The sequence below is a fragment of the Musca vetustissima genome, unplaced genomic scaffold, assembly GCF_032173495.1.
Source record: "Musca vetustissima isolate MV318-11 ecotype Yass unplaced genomic scaffold, APGP_CSIRO_Mvet_v1 utg12796, whole genome shotgun sequence".
NCBI lineage: Eukaryota > Metazoa > Arthropoda > Insecta > Diptera > Muscidae > Musca > Musca vetustissima.
In genome coordinates, this window is record NW_026872938.1 from 30,335 (window position 1) to 52,995 (window position 22,661).

The 22,661-nt window shown below is 29.5% G+C and overlaps 1 protein-coding gene across 1 annotated transcript; it reads right to left on the bottom strand.

The window, feature by feature from the left end:
• Window positions 1–5,032: 5,032 nt before the first annotated feature.
• Window positions 5,033–21,312, bottom strand: LOC133321463 (uncharacterized). Its single transcript, XM_061530557.1, has 2 exons — window positions 21,177–21,312; window positions 5,033–6,162 (listed from the first exon to the last, which is right to left on the bottom strand). The coding sequence occupies exons 1-2, from the start codon at window positions 21,310–21,312 to the stop codon at window positions 5,033–5,035; spliced, it is 1,266 nt and encodes a 421-aa protein (XP_061386541.1).
• Between the last annotated feature and the right edge of the window lie 1,349 nt (window positions 21,313–22,661).

Below are 22,661 nucleotides of genomic sequence, written 5' to 3' on the forward strand. Positions count from 1 at the left end.
CAAGCAAAAAAACGACGTTCCAGTATATAAAAACAGTTGCAGGACGACACAGGTGGGTATTGAATTATAATTCAACACTGACAATAGTAATTTCCACATAATTCACCCCTTAAATATGTCTTGTGGGAAATGAAAAAACATACGATTTAGCCAAATTTGTTTTTTATTAACTCCAGAAGACCCTTGTTGCCTGTGGGTAATATATAGTTTGATCAGACTTCATTTGAATCCGATTTCATGTAAATCGTTAGTTATTTGCATGAAAAACGATGAAAATATATATAATTTTGAATTTGAAAAAACCCCAATCAGAACCGATGTCAATAAAAATATGTCGGATAATAAATTCTACCTGCATTGTCTTGGTCATTGATACTATCGGAACATTCCCTTTGGCATTTCCCTTCAAATAATATTCAACATCGTAATATTTTTAACACATCTAGTTTATATAAAGAGTTTTCGGGTTCCAAAAGGAATTAACATTTTGAAACTTCGGACGATTTGGATATATATTTTGATCCAAAATTTTCACGTTGTAATATTTTCACCAAACCTTTGAACCCTGAATTTTTTTCCGTAATCATAGAACAAATTTCTGTTCACAGATATAATGCAACTATCCTAGATAGGATATGGACAAAATTTGACATCGCTACATCCTTGGGGGATAGAGTACATTCTTTCTAAAAAAACCAAAATGCAAAATCGACGAAAAATCATTTTAAATTGTTCTCTATATTCTGTTTTACAACAATCAAAAATAATTCTGATGGCAGAATTCGTACATTTCGAAAGCGAAGCGATTTAACCCTCTGATCGCCGATTTTTTTTCTGTGACTATAGACCTATTTTCTGGGCAGAGATTCACTATTCTAAATGGGGTGTGAATAAAATTCTTAATAGGATATGAATAAAAATTCGTTCTATTGTCACGAAAAAATCGGTGCTGCAAGGGTTAAACATTTGAGGTAAACTGGACCTTTGTCCCAAAAGACGGCACACCAAATCACACATTTCCGAAAGGCTACAGACCGATTAGACTATCTCCCAATCTACTAAAACACTAGAGAGGGTGCAGGACCTCGAAATAAGACAATCGTTAGAATTTTCAGCATGCCTAAATGAAAGGCAGATCAGTTTGAAGCGTCAGTCCAAGCTAATTTTTACCATGAACCAATACACGCCACGCGAGCGCTCTGAAATAGTTGAAATTTACATTCAACAGAAGAAGTCAATTGTGAAAACTCAACGTGCTTTTAAAACATTAAAAACATGTGAGAAGTGCTCCTTCTAAGAACACCATTAAGCGCTTATACGAAAAATTTTCGACTGGTAAGAGGCCATATAAAAGGCGACCAAGGCGATCGGCCGAGAATATCGCTGCCGTACGAGCCAGTGTTGAGAGGTCCCCAAGAACATCCCAAAAACGCCGTTCTCAGCAGTTGGGCATGGCTCGGTCCCCGGACGGATTATTCGCATTGATTTGCATTTGTTCCCGTCAAAAATCAATTGACGCAAAGAATGTAGCCTGCGGACAAGCCTCGTCGATTGGAATGGCCCAAATGACGAATGACGAGCAATTTTTGAACAAAATGATCATGTCCGATTAAGCCCATTTCACATTGAATGGGACCGTAAATAAGCAGAATTGCCGTTTTTACGCCACTGAAAATCCTCAGGAGATTCAAGAAGTGCCTCTTCATGACGAAAAAGTCACAGTTTGGTGCGGCGCTAGTGCGAAAACAGTCATTGGGCCGTTTTTCTTCCAAAATGAAAATGGCCATGCTGTTACCATCAATCAGGAGCGTTATCGCGACATGATTACCAATTTTGTGATGCCAATTATTCGTCGAAAGCATATGAGGCAGTTCTGGTTTCAACAAGACGGCGCTCCACCGCACACAAGTCACAAGTCGTCGTTATACCATCCGTCTAAAACGACATCTAGTGAGAAAAGTTGGTACAATTTCAGAATAAGATCGGTTTTAACCCTAAAATTATTGACCTTTAAATTAGTATCATTTATATTATTGCATGTACTCGGATGTGGGATTTATAGGTAAATATTTACATTTATTAAACTAGAAGGCGGATATTTTTGAAGTTAAAGCTAATTTTTGAGATTTGGTCCATTCTGAGACTTATACACTAAAGCCCCGACATGCGTCTTTTCAAATTGCATCGCTTTTTAAAAACCAGTAAATTTGATTTGTGTCGTTGCAATTTCAAGTTGCGTCGGTCCAATCTACATTGTGGCTTACTATTTATTGCATTTTGGAGTGCCTGATTGAGCATCTTTTCTGTCGTTTAGCATTTTTACAATTTCTAGCGTAAATTTTCACTCGAGGAAAACATCATTCGGAGAAGATGCAAAGTTTAGAAAGAGGAGACGTTGACGTCTAATCGATGAAGACGGTGCCAATATCGCAAAAAATTGCCCCGGTACGGAATATAGTTACCAATATATGTCCACATTTGAATATATAAAAATACCGTTATGTATTGTAATATCAATGTATGTACAGATTTTTGACATATAAAGATATCGATATTGTCGGCATTTTGATGATTTTACTCTCATTATCCCATTGAAGTGGCTGTAAGGTAGCATTCCAGTATCTTGGAGGGCAAAACACATATTTGCAGGAAATGTTGTATATACTTACAAGGTTTACCTCATTTTCTGAAATTTTGAATGTCTCCGCAATGGCTAAAAAAAGGATGGTTCGCCGGACGACGTTTTTGCTTATTTTTGACATCTATGTACAGTGACTTTTCAATTGACCTGTATAGCAAAGGTCCACATTTATCTGGGTAGTCTGCTATGTAGACATATCAGTGTCTATAGTACCACGCAATTAAAAAATACGTATGCCTTGAGACGATCATTGTCAGCCAATGTAGAACCTCTAACTTATTTTTCAGTGTATTCGCTTACAAATTGAAGTTCATTCAAGTGTAATGACCGACAGCCACCTTTACGCAAAAAATCCCAAAACAAATCTCCCTCCTCGCTATCACATCACCCCATCCAAAAATATTCCACCCAAAAATGAAACACAACAGAGTTTTTTTTTTTAATTTTTTGACAAGACAAAAAATGTCAACACTTTCGCTTGCTGTGAGAGAAGTGCTGATTTTTTGCAATTTTTTATTGAGGTTTGTTTTGCAAATTACTTTTGCATTTTTTGTTGTTTTGTTTTTTGTTTTCTTTCAATCTTATGGCACTTTATGTCAATAACTTATAAAACAATAATAATTACAAAAAATATATATAAAAAATAATAATAATAATTAATTAAAAATTAAGACAAGACTACGAGAGAAAAACAATGAGATTACAAAAGGGGGAGGGGCGGGCGAGGAAATACTCTTACAAACTAAACCTTTTTACAAATTATTTGAATTAGAGGGCGGGTAGAGGAGGCGTACAGAGACCTATATTTTTATGAGTCTTATTATTATGTGGTTGTATGTATGTAGGTGTGTGTAAGTATAACATTTAAATTTTACAAGGAATTTTTATTTTGTACATTAATTTTGTAGTAATTTTAAAAATTATTGTCATAATTGTTGTTGTTTTTTTGTTTTTGTTGTTTGTTTCTTCTTCGAGAGCGATAATTTATTTATTTATTATTTACTTATTGTCTTTTGTGTTTTCTTTTGAAGAAGCCATCAAAGAAAATTTAGTTAATTTTTGACAAAGCTTTAACAGTAACTTCTTGTTATGTTTGTAGTAGTAGTTGTTGTATTTGTTTTATAATTATAAATTAAGCTTAAATTGTTTTGTTTTTGTTTTATTTGATTTTTTTTAGAAAAAGCAAAATCACATTTAAATAAATTGTTTGTTTGTTGTTTTTGTTAATATCATTATTATCATCATTTGTTGTGTGTTTTTTTTTTAGCTTATATATAATTAATTTTTTGAGCTTTAGGAATTAATTGAAAGCTTTTATGAAGAAGGGAATTTTAAAGAGCTTTAAAAGCTATATAAATTTAATTTTTCTCAAAACGAAATTTCAATATTTTTGATTTGATTTTTTTCTTTTCCAAAATTCACGAGGAAAAGCTTTCTCTCCTTTTAGTAAAAAAACTTTCAAAAAATGTTATATATTTTTTATAAATTCAGTCAAATAAAAACAAATTATTTTCTAGGTATTTTAATGTAAATCAACTAAAATTGTGAGAAATTATCAAAAGCTTTTAAGACAAGTGGTTTCAAAACTGCTTTAAGAGCTTTAAAAACTATTTTTTTTTCAAAATTAAATCAATATTTTTTCCAGTTATATTATTTTTTTTATTTCCTGGGAAATTATAAAAAGCTTTTACGGCCAACGATTTGTAGACAAAATTTAAAGGATGCAGCTTTCAAGCCAAACCCACGATCTCTTAGTTCCAAAAATTGTTTGCTTTAAATTCCAAAGATTTCAAAAATATTATCTCAACTTTTCATTTAATGTATTTTAAAATAACTTTCAAAGCTTTTTAGGTAGGAACGTCGCTCCTTGCTTTAAAAGCTTTCAGTTATTTTTTATCCATTGCTCATATTTATTTAAAAAAATTCTTTATTAAATTTTAATTAACTTCTGGGCTTTTGTTTGAAATTGTTGAAAGCTCTTAAAAGCTGAGCTTAATAGTAAGATTTAAACTTGTTTTCAAACATACAGGACTTAAACTGAATTTTAATTTTACGAGGTTAGTATGTTAAAGAGCTTTCAAAGCTTTCCAAAAGCTTTTTCCTCGTTTTAAAATTTGTTTCCTCATTCTAAAAGCTTTTATAAAATCCTCTCTAAATAAATTCCAATTAATCAACAATATAGATTATTTGGAATTTTGATTTTCGACTAAAACTTTTTGAAAAAGCTTTTTTCCTCACTTCAGAAAAGCTTTCAATCAATTTTACATTTCAGTCCAAAGAAAATAACTTATTTTCTTATTATTGTTGTTGTTTTTGTTTATTTTTAATAAGGAAACCTAAATAAATTCAGACTCTTTTTTATTTGAAAATATTTTTGTTGTTGTCGGGAATTTACTTCTCTCCATCTTCTTTCTTTTTGCGTATCTTCCCCTCTGTTTGTATGGTGGCCGTAACGGCATCAAAGCAATCTGCAATTGATGGCTCCGATTGATCTGAACTGTAATCATAACCAGCCATACGTGACAGGGTCAAAATATAGGAACAGGCCACTCTCAGCACTGAGAGCTTTGAGAGCTTTTGATTATTGGAGTAGGAGGGTACAGCTTGTCTTAGAGTTTCATAGGCCGCTGAAATGGTATGGACGCGAGATCTCTCTCGGGCATTCGCCTCAATACGTCTTTCACGTGTCATATTTTTGTAATTCCTCTGTTGGGGTTTCGATGAGGAGCACGACGATGAGGAAGTGTTTTTTGAGGTGGCATTCAATGAGGTATTCAGCGAGGAGCTATCTTCATGCGACGATGTTAGGGATAAAGCGGGTGGGGGTACTAAGGTAATGCCACCATTGGCATTGCTGCTGCTTTCATTGCAACGCAGTTTGGGTGAGGATTGTTCCGAGTGTTCCCGTTTCGCGGCAAATCTCTTTTTGGGTGTTAAATTTTTCAGGGAATTTTTCATCACAATATCTTCGTCATCTTCGTTTGGGGTCTCGGGGGATTTTTTGAGCACCAAAGCCAAGGGTTCTTCTTGTTCCTGCGGCAATTCATCACTGAGCTCTTCCTTGGGCAAACGATGCAGTGTCGTAACACCGGGATGACGTACAAAAACCTGTGCAGGATTTGGCATTAATTCATGAGGTAGCACTTGACTAGGATCCCATAAAGCTGTGGCTGGTGGTGATGGTAAGGGAGCGGCGGGAGGTGTCAGTACCACTCCGGAATCCGTGGTCGAGGAATAACGTATACGTTTTTTGAGGGGCCCCGTGGACTGAGAGGCTGATGGAGATCTTTCGGGTTCAGGGACATCACTCACCACCTTGGAAGGTTCGGAACTCTTGCGTTTATTGCGTACCAAGGAGATGGGGGAACATTTCACCTCAACGGAATCATCGGAGGAGTTATCGGCAATGAGGGTTGGACTATTGGGTGCCAGACGCAAATTGTCCATGGAGAAATCATCACCACCTTCGGAACTGCCAGAGCAGAAACCAGCATCGCGATCATTGGAGTGATGGGGTGAACCTAAAAGCAAAAAAATAGAAAAAAAGTTGAATTAGTTAATCATCAAAGAAAAAAATCAATAAAAAATACAAAAGATTTAAAAATGCAAAAATTCAATTCAATTCCGAATTCGTATTAAAATAATTAACATAATCTCAAGACATTTATTAAAAACAAATTTTGTGACATTTCGCCCACGCTTTATCAATGAATTGATGATAGCTATCCGGGCCGGTTTTATTAGCGTACAAAACTCATCTTCATCACCGAAACATTGGAACACTTGGCTAGTAGAGTCTAACAATGGGTTTCGATAATTTTTTGTTTTCAATATCATTAATTTTAAATTTATGAACCGTTTTAATTTTGACTTGAGTTGAGGTTTGAACCTGTCTTAATTAAAAAAAGTCGAAAACAAAAAATAACAACAAAAAACTGTAAGGATTTTTGTATTGACAAGTCAGGCAGTCAGTCACACAGTCTGTCTGGCTGCCACTCTTTGCTTGTGGCTTCAATGCTGGGAAACCGCAAAAACACAAATCAACGAACAAAAAATATTCAAAAAAACAACAACAATAAATATTCGGTTTTAATCAACTGGTTTTATGACCCCTTTTTGGGTGATGAATATTTTTGTTGTTGTTGGTGTTTTTGTCATTCCTCAAAGGTTTACAATTTCACATTTATTCAATTTATTTGTTGTTGTTGCTTTCTTATTTATTTTTTTTTTTTTTTGAGGAATATTTTGTTGACGCACATTTTAAACAAATGAGCTGTTGGGTTCTGAATTGCAGAAATTTGGTTTTTTACTGGGGTGTTGGAAATGTCTTTTTATTGTTGTTGTTAATTTGTAAAAAAAATAAAAACTCTGTGTGCTTTTTTCCTTTCCCGTGCATATTTTTCAAGTTCAACGAAGCCATTAAACTTGTTAACCTTAACAAAATGCATATGGAGAATTTTGGTGTTGTTGTTGTGGTTGTTGCTGCTGTTATTTTTGTTTTATTGCCCTGTTTTCCACCTGAATATACCTTGATTGGCAATATTATGGCATTACTGCCACGTCTAAACAGAAAGAAGAAGAAATTAATACGAAGTTCTGGAAACCTGGTTGAAAAAAAATATTGAAATCAATCCTGCTTTTGTTGCTGTTTCGGATTTTAACCTGACGACATACTTTTTGTTGGGGGCCAATGAATTTTATTTATTTACATAATTTTTGTTGTTGGTATTTTCAAAAATTGCAAACGAAAAAACGAAGCGAATTTTTTTGGGCTTTGAAAGGGTGGAGATTTTTCAATATTGCACAATTTTCAATTTAAAGACTCCAGATTTTTTTGTGTAGAAGTTAGAATTGGATCAGTATTAACAATATTACAAAATAAATCGAAATTTTGAAAATATAAAAATTCCTTTTTAAAAATTAAAAAAATATATAAATTAAATTTTTTTAGGTTAGGACTTTTCATCATTGCTCAATTTTACATTTACAGAGCTCAGATTTTTTGCGTAGAGCATAGAATTGGATCAATATTAGTAATATTATTAAAAACTCCACCCAATCCTTGATATAATTATAAAGTAAAAATGAGCATTTGTTAGGTTAGGATCGGAACGTTTCAGTTTTGTTCAAATTTCATTCTAAATCATTAGATTTCTTTTATTGAGCAAAAAATAAGATCAATATTAATTATATAAAAACAGCAAGATTTTTTTAGCCAACAATACGTCCAATATTAATTTATATTGCTAAAAATTACATTTTTTTTAATTTCCAGGTTTTTAAAATTTTTAGGTTAGGACCGATATTTTTCAGTTTTCCTCAATTTTGATGTTAGAAATACCAGATTCCTTTGTTGAGCAAAAAATAAGACAAATATTTATTATATTACAAAAAATAGTAACATTTTGAAAATATTTTTTTTTTTATTTTAATTTTGAGGTTAGGACCTGGACTTTTCAGCTCTCAGCTCAATTTTCGTGCTAGAAATATCAGATTTCTTTTGTTGAGCAAAAATAAGACCAATATTAATTTCATTACAAAAATTTTTTTTTAAATTTTGAGGTTAGGATCGGGACTTTTCGGCTTTACTCAGTTTTCGTGCAAGAAGCCCCAGAAGCATGCCAGAAACTTCAGATTAGTTTAAATTTTTTTTATTTCCCCACTCGTTCTAAAAAATTTTTGCAATGCATTTCGAAATTATTTTTTTTTTATTCAAAATTATTTAACCCGAAATTCCCCCCAACTGCATTCCAATCGTCATTGCATTAGTTTTTCGTTATTATTGCTGTTATTTTGCACTCGCCGCTCTTGGCAATATGCAATCAATTAAAATGAAAGCAGAAAATGTCAATAATAGCTGGCGCCACAAGTCATTTATTTGAATTTATTTCTTTGAATGCGAAAAAAGTAGAAGAATATTTTTTTTGCCACACCCCCCTCTTCCCCACCAGAATATGCCATAATTAGAATAATAATAAAAAATCGAAATCTTTTTTGTTGTTGTGAACTTTTTAATATTTATGGCAAATTAAATGGACGGAAGCAAAGGAATTTTTTTGCTTCCATTCGTGGTTTGCTGCCCCGCATTGGAATGGAAAATTATTATTTGTTATTTCTAAGTGGCCGTCAATTTTTTGGATCGCGGTTCATTCATAAAATGGAACACATGTGGTGAAGGTGGTGATAAGAAGATTTAGTAGAATTTCCTAAAATTAAAAATATATATATACAACAACAAGAACAAGAAAAAAAATAAATAAATAATAATAAATAGAAACTGAATATTCAAAAAATAGAATCAAATGATGATGATGTGATGTTAACAGCATGCGTTCACAGCTGATGATGATAACCTTTTTTTGTGGAGGGTGGAGGAGTGATTTTGAGGTCATTGGAATAGTGTACGAGTGATAGTAAAAAATCGGGGAATAGTAACAAAAAAAATGAAATTTATTTTAAATACGCATTAAATTTTTAAGAAGAAAAAAAACTTGTAGATTAAATTCAAAGTCCAGGGAAACAGAAGTGAGTGTGGGAACATCAGGAGTCAAGAGGTTACAATGGAACACATGTCTTACAAAAAGAAAAAAAATCAGGAGATTAACTAAAAACCTCAAAATCGAAAGGGAAAGTTTTGTTTGTGATTTCATAAAAGAAAAAAAATTGTATTTATTAAATAAAGCAGGTAGCCAAAAAGTGACCTCAAAAAATTCTATACCCCCTAATACAATAAGACCTTTAATTAAAGATCCCGAATTTTTTCTTAACACTCTTCTCCAACCCCTAAGAAATAAAAAAATATTTTTGAAAAAAAATCCTAGAAAAACCACCTGCTTATTAGAAAACCTTTTTCTATAACAATAATTACCAAGCCTCCTCCCTTTCTGGACAGGAAATGAATAGCAGCGGTTAGGGGTTGATTGCATCATTGTAAAGATCAATGGATGCTGCTGTCGCCCCTGTTGCTACCAATCAAGTGGCAACAAGTGATTATTTTCACATCATCAATATTATTTTTTGTGTGAGTGTTGTTGTGTGTATTACGTGACTTGATCCCTTACAGGTGTTAAAAAAATAATAATAACAATGACAAAGGTCAACTAATAACGAATTGCTTTCTTATCGTGTTTTCTCCTTAGAATTTGATTGCAATCAGAAGATAACGTGAGAAGATTTTTTGTTTTGAAAAACTACTTTTTTTGAGCGGTAAATTTTGAAATTGACTTCGATTCCCAGGATCTGATTACGTGAAAGAAATGTTTATATTTTTAAATTTCAAAAGAATTTATTGGTTTTAATCAAAATTGTAAGCAGACATCGAAAACACACACACTTTGAACACCTAAACATTCTCTATTTTTTTTTAGGTTAGGACCCGGGACTTTTCTGTTCTGCTCAATTTGCAATTTAGAAGCGCCAGATTTTCTATGTTTAGCAAAGGGTATGGCCAATATTATAAAAAATTTTATGAATTTTTATAAAAATAATAATATTTTTATATAAAAAAAATTAATTTAAAAAAAATAAATTTTTATCAAAAATATTATTAAAATTTTTTGCTCAATTTTCCATCTAGAAAACACACATTTTCTAAACATGTTTAGCAAAGGATATGACCAAGTTTTAAAAATTTATGAATTTTTATAAAAATGATAATATTTTTATATATAAAAAATAAATTAAAAAAAATAAATTTTTATCAAAAAAATTATTTTTAAATTTTTTGAAAAAAAAATTACATTTTTAAAAAATATATTATTTTTTGTAAAAATTATTTTTTTGTGAATAATTAAATTTTTTTTATAAAAATGCATAATATTTTTTTATAAAAAATTAAATTTTTTTTATAAAAATATAATTTTTTTATAAAAAAATAAATTTTTTTTATAACAAATTTAATTTTAATTAATTTTTTTTATATAAATATTTAATATTTTTTATAAAAATTATAAATTTTTATAAAAAATTTTATTTAATTTGTTGAAAAATTAAAATTTTTATAAAAAAAGACATTTAAAAAAAATTATAAAAAAATACATTTTTATAAAAAAAAATAAATTTTTATAAAATATATAGTTTTTTTGAAAATTAATTTTTTGTGAAAATTAATTTTTTATGAAAAATATTTTTTATAATGCATAATATTTTTTATAAAAAATTAAAATTTTTATACAAAAAATGTAATTTTTAAATTCGTATTAAAAAATATTATAAAAAATTATTTAAATATTCAATTTTTTTTTATAAAAATGCACAATATTTTTTATAAAAAATTATTTATTTTATAAAGAAAATTTAATTTATTTAAATTTTTTTGTTAAAAATTTTATAGTTTTTTATAAAAAAAGAATGCTTCTTTACAAAAATGTTTTAGGTCTCCTAAATACACATTATACTATTTTTATTAAAAAAAAGGTTTTTATATTTTTTATTTTATTTTAAATTTTAATTTATTTTTTTAATTTAATATATTTTTTTTGTCCCAACCATTTTTTGTTTTTTTGTCATGCTCACAAGCATGTCATGTCAATTAAACACCAACAACAGTTACCACCAGCATTTAGCTTGTTTCGATTTTTTGGCCTAAAAGTCACATAAATTTGAATGTTTTAATAGTTGTTGTTGTTACTGTTGTTGTTGGCCATAAATAAACATGTTCATTAGTTGTTAACGTTAACCAGTAATTACGGCCATTTGAAAGAGTTGCCAAAAAATAGCAACAACAACACAAATGTCTGTCTATTGTCTCCGCGGAACAAGTGGAAGCAATGACAGACAGACAGTCAAGTCAATACAACATGTCATGGTTGTCTATCATTTTCAATTATTATTGTTGTTGTTGCTGTTGCATTGCAAAATTCCAAAATCGAACATCATTAGCATGGTGGTGACGCCAAATCAATGTGAAAAAAATTATTCACAAAAAATTGGAAAAAAATCATAGGACAATTATCAATAACAAAACAAACAATAACAACAACATTAATAACAAATTAAATGACCAACCACAACAATAACAACAATTAAATGCCAAATGAATATTTAATTAATCTATGACATGGCGTTACAAATAGTTTTATTAGCACAACAACAAAAAATAATAAAACAAAAACAACGACGAGAAAAACGATGGTAAATTAATATGGTTAATGGGCTGGAAAAGGGAGGGGAGGGAGGCTATGGGTATAAAAACGTGGTGGGTTTTTGGAGGGGAAGTTAATTTAATTGATTTGTAAAAGCTTGTAATTAGAAAATAAAATATTGTTTTTTTTTTAATAAAAAGAGGAGGAGATAGTTGGCGATTTAGTATAATTATATAAAAAATATTTAATATTGGTTTATTTGCCCAATATCAAATTCGTGATATTTTAGCTAAATTAAAATTTTTGGGAAAAAAATATTATTATTTACCCAACTTGGAATCTTCATTATATAGGCCTCAATCTCTTTGTTTTTGAGTGTATGTGTGTGTGTGTAATTATTTTTCAATAAATTTCCCTTTATAAATCTGCCACTATTATTCCCATGTCATCGGGTCTTTAGTTTTTAGCATCTCAACGATGTTGATGATGATTAAAACATATTGCTGTTTTGTTGTTTTTTGGGTTTCAAAGAATAAATCATCTGGGGAAATATATTTAAGTATAGATGACGAGGACGACGATGGTGCCACCACCAAAGACATGGCATTCATTGTAAAACCACAAGGAAATGATGAATATTACATTTCTATAATTTCATGTCAATTTTTTTTTTCAAAAAAAAAAAATTCTATTTCAAATACAGAAAACGGATGGCGGTGGTCTGGGTGAGTGATGCCAAGTGGTCAGTCTAAGAGCCATATGTATACACAAGAAGTAGAAGAAGAAAAGAAAAAATTCATATTCATAAATATATTGACAATTAGTCAGACATATGTATAGGCTTTATAGAGGCAAGGAGGCCAAATACAACCACAAAAACCGAAAGAATTTCTTTATTTAGAAATAAAATTAAATAGAACGCATGCCACAATTTTAAAGATAGATAGGCCAAATGCAACTTTGTAAAAAATATGAAAAAAAATCTTGAACAAATACAACACCACCACCTCTAGTGGTATAACGATACTAGCACCATTAAGACATTTGTCACTTTGCTGCTATATCTCGAATACTGTCATCATCGTCATCGCTAATGATGAATGTATCACGCAGGTCTGGTCATTTGATGACTATAATGCTGGAGTGTTATGGTGGTCATCATAACCAACTGTTACAGCTATTAATTGTGGTTAAGCGTTGTGTGTGTGTGTGTGTTTGAGCGTAACGTTAAATCATATTCAAAAGGCTATCCCTCGCCCCTCTTCACTTCACATGTATTATTAATTGCTAGCCAAAGCAAACAACAAACGGTTAATGGCAGATTTTGTTTCTCATCTTAATTTATGGATAACAAGAGCTTTTTGTTTTAAACAAAAACAAAAAGCACAAATATGGGCACATAAAAAATTAGAAATAAACAAAAAAAAAAGAAATAAACAGCAAACATGCGGTAAACAATGGAATAAAAAAATTATATATTTTTTTCACCAATAAAAAATTATTGTGTTTTTTTCGGAAAACCAGGTCTTGGCCAAGCACACATATGGTCAAGATGTTCTTGTACATTTGACACAGTTTAACCGACAAAAATTAACTTCCTCAAAAATCGTTTCTAATTTAACACTAATTATCTTTTTAAAAGATCGTTAATAGTCATCGCTCTTGGCTATGTTCGGAAATATATCAACGAAAAATGCTAAGAATTTCTCAAAAGCCCCATAAATGGTTGACATTTATGGCGACAGTTTTCTGCTATGCTTGTCATCATCATGGATGACATCTGGAGAGGAAAATTGTAACTACTTCTTTTGTTGTTGTTGCTATTTCTTGTATTTAGGAGAACAATGCAAAATTCCCTACCTTAAATGGTTTAATGATGGTCAAGCCACAAGCTGTGATTTGGTGTTCTTGGCCTTTGGGCTAACAAGACAGCAAAAGACAATGCCAATGTCAAGGCACAATGCAAAAAAAAATTGTTTGAGGGATTTTGACCATTTGTGGTATATTTTTAGTTATTTTAAATGACATTTTCTTTATATGATATGATAGACAAAAAATAAATAAATAAAAAAAAAAAATTGGAAAATGTTTAGATTTTTTGTAAATTGCAAAAAATTATCTAAAACTTAATAACTTAAAAAATACATATATGTATATTTCTTAATTTAATATATATATATATATTATTTTTTTAATTTATATAAAATTTTGAATTTATTTTTGGACCGGGTTTTTTTAACTTGGCTTAAATTTCATCGAAAAAATCCAGATTTATTTGGGCTATATTTTAATCATTTAACGAAAAACCTATTTTTTTTATAAAATATTGAATTTTTTATAAATATCAATTTTTGTCGAAATTTTTTTTTATTATTTTTTAACAATTTTTATTTAAAATTTTCAAATTATTTTTGGATCGGACTTTTCAACTTAGCCTAAAAAAATTCAGATTTTTTTTTTAAATTTAATTTAATCTTTTAACGAAAAAAAAATTATTTTGAATTTTTTATTTATTGAATATATTAGATTTGTCAGCTTTGCTCAAATTTTGTTATATAAAAATTTTGAGTTTTTTTTTTGAAATTTGAAATTTTTTATTTCTTGTACTAAATCAAGCCCAATTTTATTTTTTGTACTAAATCAAGCCCAAATAAGGTGTCTCCATTCCTCACTGACCTCAATTAATTCCTTCTTTCCATCAATCGAATATTGTCCACATCAAAACTAACCTCCTTTTCTTTACCCTTCCCACTTCTTGTTATGTTAAAATTATCCATAATTTCCCTATGCATCACATTTCTCATTCCTGTTTCTTCTTCTCCATCTTTTTTTTTTTTTTTTTTTGCTTAAAATTTGTGACCAGATGGCGCCAAAAATTTACAACAGACACATATTTACACTCCAAAGTTTTGTGATGCCAGAACCCCCCACTTCCACTTCAACCTCCCTCCCCCCCTGGGAAAGTGCAACACAAAAGGAAACATAAAACCAAACCGTTTTACTACATTTCTTATGGCCAAAAAATAAAATTCCAGTCAAATACAAATGATTGTGGAGAGCAGCAGCTGAGCAGCAATAGAAAAGCTAACAATTGTTAGAGAGATGAAGAAAAAAACACAGTTATAGACAAACTGACGTTGTGTGCAAAAGTAGGAAAAAAGACACACATACACACTCTAATGGACAGTAGTAGCATGGGAAGGATATAAAGTTGTCTTCCGTCTGCTACTGTTGTGAAAAAAAATCCAGTCTTCTACAGAGAGAAAACACGTAAAGGAGGCCAACCTTATGGCATGGAAATGGTAACGGCTGCCGATGATGATGACGACGATGGCTGGCTGGCAATGGTTGTGGTGATGGTGGTGGTTAAGTAAATGTAGGAGGAAGTAAACAACTGTTAAAGCTATTTGTAGAATAAAAATATCTTTTGTTGTTGCTGTTGTTGTTGATATAGATGCCTGCAAAAGCTGCTGTCGAATAAAAATTGTGTTTATAAAACACATAAAAACCGACAGACACACTGTGTGTGTGTGAATTTACACCAGAGTCAGTGAGTGAGTGGATAGATGACACAGCTGTGTGTCATAAATGTGGGTTTTTTGCTGTGATGGGTGTTTTTTTGGGGGTGGGGGATGGTTTGGATTGGATGGATGTTCGGTGGGTTGTTTGGGTGATGATGATGTTGTTCATATTGAACAACTTCCATTGAGGATTTTTTTTTTTTTTTTTTTTTGGTTTCCATCATCACCAGAAAAAACGCATTTGGCCAATATTCTTCTACGCCAAAGCAAGCAACATACCAACCAGCCAGCCATCATCATTATCATCTTTATTGTTTTTTTCCTGTTACCATTCCCAGCTGCTACATGAATGCGTATAACAACTTTTACTTGTTGTTTTTTTGTATTTTTATTCTACAAATTGTGATGATATATAACAAATAAACCAACAACGGAATAAAAGGAAACACACACAAAAAAATCGGAAGGAAAAGAAAAATAGATTTTTTTCCCCAAAAAAAAAAAAAAAATTATCAAGGCCCCAGATGAGTTTTGACCAAAAAAAAAAAAAGAGAAAAACTACAGAGAAGTGAAATAAAGAAGAACTAATGTGACTAACATGTGGCGCCATAAAAATTGTCATATTTTTCTGGTAGGGTTTTTGGTTGCTTGTTTGTGTATGTTTTGCTTTTTTGGTTTTTGGGTTAAGGAGTTATTTTGACTATTTGGATACTGTTTTTCTTTAGTACGTATGCCAAAAAATTAGGAGGTGGAAGGGAGTGATATAAAACTTTAATGATTGGTGTCTAAGGATAAATGGCTTTGGTTGGATAAAAATTAATTTGGGGACCAAAGACATTAACTAAAGGGTGAGAATGATTTTACTGATGAAATAATTATTAAAAATGAATTTTTATTGAGTAAGAAATTATCAGAATTTTAACAATAAAAAATATTTTTTGGGAATGTTCGAGTTTTTTTAAGATTTTGCCAATTTTCAGTTTTTTAAAGACATTTTTATAATAAACAGAAAATTTTGAAATATGTAATAATTTTACAAAAAATCAATTTTTTTAAATGTTTTGCAAGTCCAACAAATTTTCATTTGGGTAAAAGTGAACCAAAGTTTGATAATATAAAAATAGTTTTTATTTTTCGAAAAAAAAATCAAAATATTGATTTGGTTTTAGGAACGAAACGTTTCAGCTTTGCTTAAAATTCATCGAAAAAATCTGATTTTTTATTGGAGTACAAATTTAGCCAAATTTTATTAATATACAATAGAATATTTTTTTTTAATTTTTTATATAAACGTTTGAATTTATTTTAGGCCCGGAACTTTTCGGCTTTGCTCTAAATTCAACAGAAAAAATCCAGATTTTTTTGAGTACATAATTAGCCAAATTTTAATAATTTGAAGTTTTTTTTTTTTGAATTTTTTAATAAATTATATAATTTATTTTTGGACCGGGACATTTCAGCTTTGGTCAAATTTTGCTAGAAATTTTCAGATTATAACTAGAAAATAGATTTTTTTTAGTTTTTTTTTTTTAATTTTTTATAAAGCCCAGGAAATTTCAGCTTTGCTCAATTTTCATTTTACAGTCCATGGATTTTTGGAGAATATCGTATATTTTAATAATATATAAAAAATATGTTTTTATTTGACTTTTTTTAATTTTTTAGACCCGGGACTTTTCAGATTTATTTAATTTATATACTTCAATAAAATACCTCGAAAACAATATCATATTTTTTCATAATTTTTTTGAATTACTAGTTTTTTTTCAATTCATTTTAATACCTGGACATTTCATCTTTGTTCAAATTAAATTATTAGGCCGGTTTTTTGCATTAAGTGGAGAGAGATACATTTTAATCATATAGCAAAAAATAGCCTAAAATTTTCCCTCAGACAAACCTGACATAAAAATTATAAGAGTTAATGGAAACAAATTAAAAACCTTTACAATATTTGAGATTTCAAATTTTAAAAAGCAACCCTTGTTTTTCCACTCATAGATTCGGTTTCAAATTTCCTTACATTTTTGTTAACAGAACAAACGTGTCATATTAATTTATTTCATTTTTCTGGCTTACATTATTTATTACCCTTGGTCGATTGTTGGTCGACGACACCTGTTGACACTTTTTTTGTGCACTCTCGTATTTGTAAGCAAACAACAACAACCAACGGCAAGCGTCAGTCAGACTTATAACCATAAATTATGGTCTATATATGTGGCTGTGTATGTATGTGCGACGGCATTTAATTTTGTAATGAATTTTTAACACAATTTTTAATTTTTTTTCTGTATTTATTGTTGATTTTTTCAATTTACCTTTTTTTCTGTAAATGTCTCCAGAAAAAATCGAAAAAAAAATTAACCACACTGCTGAAAAAAAAATGTTGTGTGCATTTTTTTTTGCTGTTGTAATCAACGAACGAAATAAATAAACATTCGGCAAGAAATTGGCACATTGACTTCTCGAATTTCAAAAACCCAGAGAGTTGCTGGCTGGCTGGATGGCATATAAAAGAATAAGCATTTTTGTGTAATGGAAACTTTTATTTATTTTTTGGATTTTACAAAATACTTGTACTTTCTTTTTCGAAAAAACAAAAAAAACAAAAACAAAGCCAGAACCAAACACACAGACACACATAAATTATTGAACAGCTCTTTTTTGCTGTCGTCCAAACAAAAAGGGTGTTTAAACTTTTAAAGGTCACCAACACACATACTGCCAAAAAGAAAATCCAACAACAACAAAAACAACCAAAAAGTGTTATTTAATTGTGTTTTGTGAAATTGTCATAAAAAACGTGCTAAATTTTCATGACGGTATCGGGTTGTCTTGTCGGTCTGTCGGCAACAGAAAAAAAAATCAACATTATGGGTTCATTAAACGCTAAATAAGTGTATATTTATTTATTTTTTTGCATTTTGTATTAAAGCTGTTTCACAGTTCAACACCATTAGCATTTGGTGGAAACACCAGCAGCGACGGCAATATGAAATTCATTCAATTCAATTTGCAAAAAATGCAAATTATAACAAGGTCCACCATATACCAGCCAGCCCACCATTCGCTGGGGTTGGCTGGCATTTGGAAAATTAAAATTCAATTGAAATCAAATATAGTAAACAAATTCCAAAAATGATATTCTATTAATTTTTTTTTTCGTTCCACAATATACGGAAACAGATGGACAATAATTTTGTAAGATATTGAAAAAAATGTGGGGGTTAATTGAAAATTCAATTAGAAAAATTAAAACAAATCGACGCCTCCGAACCATAGTATGCTAAGTCGACTTAGCATGTTTTAAAGTTCTTCACGTTTTTAGATAGTACGGTCCTTAATTTATATTCTCTGAAATTTTGGTAATCACCAATCCAAAAAAAGTTATAAGTAAAAATGTAAGCAATATATATTTTGAAAGCATCTACTGAAAAACTCACTTTTTTAGCATATTTCTCTCGAAATAAAATAAAAGAATTTTATGAAACAATTAGAAAAAAAATTTTAAAAATATTTTTTATTAAAAATAATAAATATTTTATTTAATATTTAATTTTGTCTATTAAAAAATTATATTTTAAATAAAAATATATAATTTTTTGCGTTAAATTAAAAATAGAAAAATAAATAATTTTCAGCATCATTACATTTTCCACTAGTATTATTAATTCCTTTCTATTTTAGCTGAATTACTGATGTATTTGAAAGTCTTCATCATTCCCCCTTGCTATGTTGGTTGGTAGGGGTACCGTCGGGTCGACCAATGCCTCATTTACATATCTTTCACCTGACACTAGTGGGGGTGTTCATTTCAAATTTTTCATTTGCGAAAAATATTTTGTTTGTTATTGTTTTTGTACTTGTTGTTGTTATGGCTTGTGTTGTGTGTGTGTGGTCATATTTTAAGTGCTCAAAAATCCAAATGGAATAAACAGGTGTTACCTTCGCTCAAAATATATTTTTTTCACTATAAATAGTAAAACATATGGAGCATTTTTCTGTGAGCTTTTAAATATTTTTTGCAGAAAATGGTGAAGGATGGGGGTTGAGAGGAAATTATGAAAGAAGAAATATTTAGAAAATCCAAAATATTGCAATGAAATAAAAAATTATTTTACAATATTCAAATATTTTTTGAATCTATATAAAAAATACACTATAATGAAATGTTTTGAAGCTTTTCAGCTTTGCTCAATTTCATTTTACAAATCTCGAATTTTTGGGTTTAGTTAAGAATTTGACATAATTTTTTTGAAATATTTTTTTTCCATGCCCGTAACTTTTCAGCTTGGCTCAATTTTTATTTTGCAAAGCCCGGATTTTTTTTGCATTTCGTTAATTAATTTATTAATATATGGGAATATTTATTTTTTTTTTAGATTTTTGAAAAATGTCCTAGTCCTTGGCCAGTTTTTTTTTACAATAAGTATAATTTTTTTGAACTACTTTTAATATTATAGGAATTGTTAAATTGATTTTTGGACTTTTTTTCAAAGTCCGTGGCATTTCAGTATTGCTGAGTTTTCATTTTACATAGCTCAGTTTTATTGATTTATTTATTTTTTTTTTTTTTTTTTGTAATTTTTGGAATTATTTTTCAAAATAGCAAGAAATCTATTTTTTAAAATATTTTCGATTTAAAAAAAATTTTGTAAGTCCGAAACTTTCCTTTATTATGCTCGAATTTTTTCTTTTAGCAGAGAATTAATTACATTAAAAAATATAAGCTGTTCGGATTTTTTGAATTTTTAAATTTTAAGTTTTTTTAAATAATTTTTTTTTGTCAAATAAAAAAAAATATATATATATATATATATGTAGAATTGAAAGTTGTGGAAACTTTACTTAAAGGTCAAATTTTTAAATGACGATCGTATGAAATTTTTTTTTTCGAATACCGACGGAAATGTATAAAACCGCGGAGGAAGTAAATTTGAGACAAAATTAGCAAAATTTTTTCCTAAATTCACATCTGTTATTTTTTAAATTTTTTTTTTACAATTTTTATTTGAATATTTTTTTTAAATTTTTATAAATATATAATCTCCTTTTCGTGATCTGATTTTCATTTTTTTTTTTAATTTTATATTTGTTAATATTTTTTTACTCAGAATTTTTATAAATATATATCTATACATATATATCTATATCCGTCGCTCAAGAAGTAATTTATTTTTATTATTATTATTTTTATTATTTAGCATTTCCATTTTCTAATTTTTGTCATTTGATGATTTATTTTTAAATAAATATCGGATTTTTTTAAATAAATATTCGTGGATCGAAAGCGCATTTGTGGTTTTCCGCGACTCAAGGCGTAATGCCTATTCAGCGACTGACTAATCGTGACATTACGATGAATGGTTATTATATGAAACATGACCCTCAGACAAGCTATGGGCTCAATACAAAACTGTGACAATTTTGTATTAAATTTTCAACATAAAAAATCAATTCAAAATTATATCTACAATTTTATAATTCAAAATTTTTGCATAATTTTCAAATCCACTTTTTCATTTAAAAAATTCAATATCCTCTGTAAAAATTAAATTTAATTTTTTTCTAATTAAGATTTTTCCTTTTTTCAAATCTATCAAATTGTTTTAATTTGTAATTTAATTTAAGAATTAAATTTCAAAATTTATTTATTTATAATATATTAATTTTTAATATCGCAATTACGAATTTTTTTTTTGCTAATTTTTTTTTTTCATAACCCAATAAATTTAAAATCTCTAGAATTTGTTTTAGAATTTTGGCAATTTTTACACATTTTTCAAATCTAATTTTTTTTTTCAATTTCCTCTATAACACAATTAAATTTAAAATCTCTAGAATTTGTTTTAGAATTTTTGCAGTTTTCAAACCTATCATTTTTTGTAAACCTAATAAATAACGGAAGTATAAATTTTTGTAACTTACCTTTCATGATGATTGCCGATAATTCGGATGCATTCAAATGCATATAGAGATTTTCCGTTGAGGAAGTTGTTGTTAAGGAGGAGGGTATTGCTGTTGTTGGTTTGCTGTTTGTTGTGGTTGATAAATCCGCAGCCATGGTTACAATTATTTATTTTCCAAGCGAGGTATAATGGGGTAATATGTCCGATCCGTACGATGAGATCAATTACGAAATATAATCCCAAAAATTGGAGGCGATAATTTTTTAATCCCAAAAATATATGTGGAGAGATTGAACGCGTAATCCAGTCAGTACGGGGTATTTTTAATATAAATCACAAAATTGTTTATTTAAAATTTTTATTTTATAAAAATTTCTTTTCAGATATTTTTTCCAGTAAATCTTTTTTTATAAGCACTTTATGTTGACTTGTTTTGTTTTGAACAAAGATAATTGTTTTCCCACTACATTGTTATGGAATATTTGTTGTTTGTTTATTTTAAATATTTATTTAATTATATATTTTCAATAATAATTTTCTTATTTGTTTTTATTTATTTTTGTGTTTCTTGTAAATAGTTTGGCGCACTGATAAAAAAATTATTGTTATATTCTTATTATATATTTTTTTCAAAATATTTCACTTGAGTTGATTTTGTTTATACAATATTTTTTAGTATTTTTTGCAATAAAAATTTTCACTTATTTATTTTGTTGTTATTGTTGCAAACAAATTTCTTTATCATTTATCTTCTGCTATCTTTTTGAGATGAACATGTGTTCATTAAAGAATTATGAATGTTGTCTTGTTGTTGTAGTTGCTGTTTTGTACAAGTGAACACGGCTATTTAACATCCGTCGTCGCGTGCGCTCGCGTCAAATGAATTTGTGATATTAAATTTTCAATTTCAATGAAATCGTTCACATGCGGCAAATGCTGTAAAACATTTCCAACCAACCAACAAAACGACCAGCCAACCAACTACCTAAACGAACGAACACACAACCCTTCAAACCGCATACAACACATCCACACAAACACAAGAAACGTAACAAGAATTCTTCTATTCTTCGTTCGGCTGTTTAACAGATCGTCGTTTAACGAAGTTGCAATCGATACAACATGTTGCTTCATGGCAGGCAGATGACTCAAGCACAACAAACAAACACACACACAACTAGGGTGCTAAATGCATGCATGCAGGTGGCGACTGTGTTGGTGTGTGTGTGTTTGTGCACTCTCGGCTAGTTTAGGTATCTTAACAATTTGTTTTGCATTTGATCCATACCTCATACACATTCCTACAACATGTCGGACAGAACTCTATTGCTTTCATACACAGCATACCATGTTCGTGTGTGACTCACACTCACTGCGATGAGTACAACCGAACGACACAGACGCTACTCACATCTTTTGTTTGGTCGTCGTCGTCGTCGGCATCGTAGTACATCGTTCGTCAGGCCGACTGATGACACAGCTTACGTTAAATACAAATTTTTAT